This window comes from Miscanthus floridulus, chromosome 5 (genome assembly GCF_019320115.1).
Source record: "Miscanthus floridulus cultivar M001 chromosome 5, ASM1932011v1, whole genome shotgun sequence".
Classification (NCBI taxonomy): Eukaryota; Viridiplantae; Streptophyta; class Magnoliopsida; order Poales; family Poaceae; genus Miscanthus; species Miscanthus floridulus.
The window spans coordinates 113301132-113308402 of record NC_089584.1 but is presented as its reverse complement, the minus strand read 5'-3'; the positions used below and the strand labels follow the sequence as shown (position 1 = coordinate 113308402).

The window sequence follows — 7271 nt, the reverse complement described above, 5'->3', positions numbered from 1 at the left end:
GTATTACGATGTTTATTCGTTCAAATAGGTAAATATAAGCCGTATAATTTCATCTGCAATTCCCGTAGGAACGTGCGGGACGTTCTTCCAGTTTAGTTAATTTTGAAATATTTTGACTTAGAAGATCTCTGAAAATTAATTAATTTTGAAACTTTCTTTTATCAGAGGGAGTATTTATTTCAGTCGCTTATAAGCGATTCGTCCAACCAATCAAAATCGGACACGCTTCATCTCATAGCTCCAAAGTCCCCGGGCAACCGGTCGTACGAGGATACAACGTGGTAAGCGATCGGTCCCCCATGTTTCTGCCGTTTGACTTTGACCCATTCCCCCTTCCGTCCTAGCGCATGCGCGCACGCCCCGAGCGGTCAAGCCTCGCTCTCGCTGCCACGTCCCTGCAGCGTAACGCGCGTGGCAGAGACACACGCACGAAGCAGAGAGCAGAGAGCGAGCCGCCGCGGAGGGCTTCGTTCCGGTGACCGGCCGGTGAGGAGGGTCTGCGTTCGCCGTGCCATGCGCCAAGATGGACGCCATGCCGATCTCCGATGGGCTGCCAGGCAACGTCACGGAGCAGATGCGGAACGCGACGATGCCCAAGGCGTCCAGCACCGTGGTGTGCTACTCGCCCATGATGATCACCACCAACGGCATCTGGCAGGGGTTCAACCCGCTGGAGTTCTCCCTCCCGCTCTTCATCCTCCAGACGGCCATCATCGTCGTCACCACCCGCTTGCTCGTCCTTGTCCTCAGGCCCTTCCGCCAGCCCCGCGTCATCGCTGAGATCCTCGTACGTACTACCTCTGTGTTCTCCTTCGTGCACGTAATGCGCCCGTAGCGACACGAGCTGCTGTGACCATGAATGCATGCATGTATTCATGTCGGTGCACGCAGGCCGGCGTGCTGCTGGGCCCGTCGGTGATGGGGCAGATAGACACCTGGGCGAACATGGTGTTCCCGATGCGCAGCCTGCTCACGCTGGAGACGGTGGCGCACCTCGGCCTCCTCTATTTCCTCTTCTTGGTCGGTCTGGAGATGGACATCGACGTGATCCGGAGGTCGGGCAAGAAGGCGCTGTTCGTCGCCATAGCGGGGATGGCGCTGCCGTTCTGCATGGGCGTCGCCACGTCCTTCATCTTCCGGCACCAGGTGTCGCGGAACGTGCACCAGACGTCCTTCATCCTCTTCCTCGGCGTCGCGCTCTCCGTCACGGCGTTCCCTGTGCTCGCCCGCATCCTTGCCGAGATCAAGCTGCTCGGCACCGACCTCGGCCGCATCGCCATGTCCGCCGCCATCGTCAACGACATGTGCGCGTGGATCCTGCTCGCGATCGCCATCGCCATCTCGGAGGTAGACAGCGCCGCGCTGTCGTCCCTGTGGGTGCTCCTCTCCGGGGTGCTCTTCGTGCTCTTCTGCCTCTACGTCGTGCGCCCCGGCATGTGGTGGCTCATCCGCCGCACCCCCGAGGGCGAGGGCGTCAGCGACATGCAGGTCTCCCTCATCCTCACCGGCGTCATGCTCGCCGGCGTGTGCACCGACGCCATCGGCATACACTCGGTCTTCGGCGCCTTCGTCTACGGGCTGGTCATCCCGACCGGGCCGCTCGGCGTGGTGCTCATCGAGAAGATCGAGGACTTCGTCACCGGCCTGCTCCTGCCGCTCTTCTTCGCCATCAGCGGCCTGCGCACCAACGTACAGAAGATAAACGACCCCATCACCGTTGGCCTTCTCGTGCTCGTGTTCGTCATGGCCAGCTTTGCCAAGATCATGGGCACCATCATCATCGCCGCGCTCTACACCATGCCGTTCCGCGAGGGCATCGCGCTCGGCTTCCTCATGAACACCAGGGGGCTCGTGGAAATGATAGTGCTCAACATTGGAAGAGACAAAGAGGTTTAATAATAGTGCCTTATTACTGGTGTCACAACAGTCAGTGCGTTGATTATGATTTACGGTGATGAATGTGATTTATATTTTTGTGCGTTGCAGGTGTTGGATGACGAGTCGTTTGCGGTGATGGTGCTGGTGTCGGTGGCCATGACGACACTGGTGACGCCGGTGGTGACCGGCGTGTACCGGCCGTCGCGGCGCCTCGTGGGCTACAAGCGGCGGAACCTGCAGCGCATCCGGCACGACAGCGAGCTCCGTATGCTGACCTGTGTGCACACCACCCGCAACGTGCCGTCCGTGCTCTCGCTGCTCGAGCTCTCGAACCCGAACAAGCGCTCCCCGATCTTCATCTACGCGCTCCACCTCGTGGAGCTCACGGGACGCGCCTCCAACATGCTCGCCGCCGCCGCGGCCTCCTCCGCATCAAAGCAGAGCCGGAGCGGATCGGGATCCTCCCTCCCCCCCGTGACGGAGCACATCTTCAACGCCTTCGAGAACTACGAGAGGCACACTGGTCAGTGCGCACATCACACGATACAATTTGCACCAGCTCTTAATTATATATAAGCTGACGCTGACGCAGAGCATACTGGCCGTGTGTGACACAGGAGGCGTGTCCATCCAGACGCTGGCGGCGGTGTCGCCGTACCAAAGCATGCACGAGGACGTGTCCGTGCTCGCCGAGGACAAGCACGTCTCGCTCATCGTGATCCCGTTCCACAAGCAGCAGACGGTGGACGGCGGCATGGAGCCCATCAATCCGCACGTCCGCGGCTTCAACGAGAGCCTCCTCTCCACGTCCCCGTGCTCCGTCGCCATCCTCCTCGACCGCGGGCTCAGCGCCGCCGCGGCGCGGATGGCCACCGAGCACCACGTCGCGCTCTTCTTCTTCGGCGGGCCCGACGACCGCGAGGCGCTCGCGTACGCGTGGAGGATGGTCGAGCACCCCGGCGTCGCCCTCACCATCGTGCGGTTCCTCCCGCCGGACTACAGGTCGCGGTCCGTCTCCGGCTCGACCTACCGCCCGTCGTCGGTCGACTCGGACTCTCGCGCCATCACCATCAGCACGGAGGGCAAGAGCGAGCAGGAGCAGGACGAGGACTACCTCAACGAGTTCCGGGCGCGCAACCACGGCAACGACGCCATCTCCTACGCCATGCGGATGGTGGCCAACAGCGAGGAGACGGTGGCGGCCATGCGGGGCATGGACAACAACCTGCACGAGCTGTACATCGTGGGCCGGCGCCCCGGCGAGGTCGGGTCGCCGATGACGGCGGCGCTGGAGGAGTGGATGGAGAACCCGGAGCTGGGGCCCATCGGGGACATGCTCGTGTCGTCCGACTTCTCCATGTCGGTGTCGGTGCTGGTGGTGCAGCAGTACGTGGTGGCCGCAGCGCCCGCCCCCGTCCCCGCGCCGGCCGCGAGCAGCGACCCCGTGCGCCACTACTTGAGCAACGCCAACCAGCGGCCGTCGGCGGCGTCCGGGGCATACCGGACGAGCGCGGCGTCGGCAGCCAATAGCAGGTGGTCTGGCTCTGGTGGCACCGTAGGCTTCTGAGGGATCATCATGTACTTCCTAGCTTTTTAAGGCAACTAGAAGGATCCCTGCGGGTATTCGAGAAAAATTAAGATAGATTTGGATGTTAACGCTGAAAATTTAGAGTACACATATCTATTATATTGGTAATGCAGGTTCATTTATGAACTTTGTGATGTAAGTAAATGACACGGCGACTATAGGAAATAAGTCAACAACAACACGATTTAACTATATTGACATATATCAAACGGTAATACAATAGGTATATATTTTTTAGAGGAACTTGATTTGCATATGCCAACAATGGTCGATGTATATATTATGTAACCTGCACAAAATCCACGACAATAGATGATGGGTGAATATAATTGATAATTCCCAAATTGCATTGCATACACAATAGAACGCAAACGCACTAGACTACCACAGACAGCCACATGGAGTGTGTGTGTATATATATATATGAACGAAGAGGCATAGAGTAAGCAATGAGACCATGATGAGTAATAATCATTGGTCATTGAAATTTGGTGCTTTTGTCTTTATTTGTACGAATTTTTGGAAGCAGTCCTTTAGGGCATCTTCTTGATTCTGCTTGCATTGAAACAGGTCCATGAAAGTCAAGGATTCACTTGTAAACCCCTTGAAATTTGCTAAGATCTTGTCGCGAAGGTCTTCCCATGAACAGACGGAACTTGGCCTTAGCATTGAATACCAGGCTAGCACATCGCCTTTAGCTGCGATGACGAAGGACTTGGCTAGCACCGTTTCATTTCCACCAGCGGAATCTACTGCTGCCTCAAAGCTCATGATGAATTATCATGGGTCTGATCTTCCATTGAATTTGGGCAAGGTGATGGGTTTGTAGGAGGGGGGCCAGGGTGAGCTCTAGATGCCTTCGGATAGTGGTGATTTGGAATCGATGGTTCTGTGGGTTTGTGGTGAAGCGTAGGGTGTGTTGAAGGTTGGTTGTGCTATGAAACGTGGCAGGAGATTGGGTTGGCTTTGGTTTGCTGAGTGGAGTTGGTTGAACGTGTTGAAGTTGGATTGCGAAGGCTGCATACTTTGTATTTCGGCCTGTAAGACGGCTAGCTGCTATCTGATCTCCGCTGCCTGAGCTGATGCTTGGGCTGCCCGTTGATTTGCGGCGAAGGCTGCTGCGACCCTATCTCTTTCTTGTTGCATGCTCTGTAACTGGGCCTGTAGCTGTTGAAGCTCTTGTTCAGGAGTGGGACTTGGGGCTTGCTGCTCCTCGGATGTCGGAGGCTGGTCTTCGACCGCAGGTTCTTCTCTAAGTTGATCTTCTGGGGCTGTAGCGTAAGTGCGGTGGGCACTACGCCTGGGTTGTCCTCTCGTCGAGGGCTCTACGGGAACCCTAGCGGAGGTTGCTCTCTTTCTTGCCATCGTGGGTCTTGCTTGGCGGCCCCACGGTGGGCGCCAATGTTGGAAGACAGTGGTTTCCAGCAAGTAGGGTTAGAAGGAGATAGCCGAAGCCTTCGTCCGGACAGGTGCCTCGGGCGAAGGCGTGTCAAGTGGAAAATGGGTCCAGACCAAACTAGGGTTTCATAAATGCATTCAACTACCTTCCTCCTTGTACAAAGTTTGTGTTCCTCTTTTATAGGGCACTGCATGCTAAGGCTACTCTTTTACAATTTTACCCCTTGACGGTTACAGTACATCCTCGGAAAATTTCTATACTAATACAAACTGCTAAGGGTAATTTGGATGCCTTCTTCATCCGCCTTTGCTTGATGGGCCGTAACCATGAGTCCGTTTGCGGCTCACGGCCCGGCACCGCCATCCTTCAGGAAGTCCCTCGACTCTCGGGGCGTTCATCTGGGGTGACCTTCGCTCGTACCTACGCACCGACTCTCCGTAGCCTCTGCAGGTGCCGTCCGAGCCTTCGCCGTTGGCTGCATCCGGGCGCCTTCGCCCCGGTTGCCGGAGCCTCCGCCTCGGACGGCGTTCGGGTGCCTTCGCCGCATTCTCTAGTCCTTCGCCCTGATCGGACAATCGGGCAGAGGCTTTCATCTTCTCTTCCTGCACATCACTCATAAAATTCATTAATCGTTAGCTTTCGTTGTTGTTGCGGTCCCTGGCCTCCGTGACTCATAACCTTGTCCCAATGGTTATAGATTTAGGTATTTAATGATTTGATTCAGGAAGTTGTTTTTATTGGATTTAGGTATTTAATGATTTGATTCAGGAGGTTGTTTTTATTGTTTGTGTAGTGTATGTATACTGCTGTATTCTATTTTCGATCGGGCAGGTTTATATGGTCAGTGCCATGGGTTCATGTCTGCTTTGTGTGCACTGTGCACTGCCATGTGACTGAACGTCACAAAACTCAAAAGGGAAGCTAACTTTTCTCCGTTTTGAAAGTGATCTTCTCTTATATAAAAAAAATCGATAAGCTTCGATCGTAAGCTCATGATTTGATACACCCAAAATTTGATCGGATAGAGATGTGCTCGTACCATTTTGTTTCAGGGAGGAAAAAAACTGAGCGATTTAAACACCTGTTGGTGAAACGAGGCCGGGCCGATCAAATGGCCTTCTCCCTTGGCGGCCCGTCATCTAATGGGCTATTTTGTTAGGGCTAGGGCCCTTGGAGCCCAACGTCCTTTGCCCATGCCGTTCCTCTCTCTCCGCCTCCAGAAGCCTTCTCTGAGTTTTGTCCGGCTGTGATGCTTAACAGAGGAGTTTTTTTCCCCTTTCATTATTAGCAAAACCTAGTATCCAAAAATAATACTCCCTCCGTTCCTTAATATAAGCCATATAGTTTTTAGCACTAATATTAACGCACGGCTTGGAAAAGGATGTAAGACCGAGGAAAAAAGGAAAATCAGGCCATCTTCTCTCTCCCAATCAGATTGCTTCCTAAATTTAATGGATTGGTTGGGGCATGTGCTATGTACGGTGGGAAGGTTTCCAAACTAATCGGTGTGAGAGCTGATACGTACCTATATTTTGGAATTTTCTTTAGAAATATATATGGCTTATATTAAGGAACGGAGGGAGTATTAGCAAAACCTGAGGAGTTGCACTGTTTGATACATTTTTTGTAATCTACTACATGCATTCTTAATGGTCTTACAGTGTTGTTGTGCTTCACGAGCTTTATGTTAATCATTTATGTCTGGTTTGAATGTTATCGTATTATCTCAATCCACATGTGTTAATCTCACCCCAATCCACCCCAACACATATGGATTGATGCGAATACGACTACATCCAAACAAGACCTTAATCTGGTCATAGTTTTCTTTGAAAAGGTTTTCCCGCTTTATTTGAAACAAAAAGAAAAAAGTACACATAAGTGTCACCTTTCTATACAAAGTGTTCGAGGCGCGTCCACGGACATTGCTTAAGTCCAGGCTCTGAAAAACTTGCACCGCTATATGATCAGAATGTAACACTTCTAAAGAAACTAAACTCTCAGACACTTGCATTTTCTGAGGCAGAGCTCTATGTCGTTCCAGACTTTCAGTCCCATTGAGCATCCCGGAGCTTCTAGATCCATCTTCCACTTCATTGTCGTTCTCGGTGGTTCACTTGCCTTCTTCCATTTGTCTCTCAGTATGCTCCAAATTTTCTCAATCTTGTTGCTTGTACTGTGGGCATCATCTTCTTAGCATCAGCACCATCCTCACGTCTTGCTAGCAGTCGCCCTGAAGACAAAGTGCATTTCACAGTTTCCAAATACTCCATAAGATTGTGGAACAAACATTATTAGTAAAAGAAATACTTTTCCACATAGCGGGATCTGTACCATCATTGTTGTAATGCGGGATCTGTGCAAAAAAAGTGATGAACATAATCGCTTTCGTTGCAAAGTAAGCAA

General features: G+C 52.9%; 1 protein-coding gene across 1 annotated transcript; it reads left to right on the top strand.

The window, feature by feature from the left end:
- Nucleotides 1-379: 379 nt before the first annotated feature.
- Nucleotides 380-3621, top strand: LOC136453105 (cation/H(+) antiporter 15-like). The gene is made up of 4 exons (XM_066453677.1): nucleotides 380-787; nucleotides 892-1890; nucleotides 1987-2401; nucleotides 2496-3621. The coding sequence occupies exons 1-4, from the start codon at nucleotides 524-526 to the stop codon at nucleotides 3443-3445; spliced, it is 2628 nt and encodes an 875-aa protein (XP_066309774.1). The 5' UTR covers nucleotides 380-523; the 3' UTR covers nucleotides 3446-3621.
- Nucleotides 3622-7271: the final 3650 nt, after the last annotated feature.

Coding starts and splice junctions, on each gene's coding strand:
- LOC136453105 (XM_066453677.1), top strand. CDS start 524: ATGGACGCCATGCCGATCTCCGATGGGCTGCCAGGCAACGTCACGGAG. Junction 788..891: donor GCGTCATCGCTGAGATCCTC/GTACGTACTACC, acceptor CGGTGCACGCAG/GCCGGCGTGCTGCTGGGCCC. Junction 2,402..2,495: donor GAACTACGAGAGGCACACTG/GTCAGTGCGCAC, acceptor TGTGTGACACAG/GAGGCGTGTCCATCCAGACG.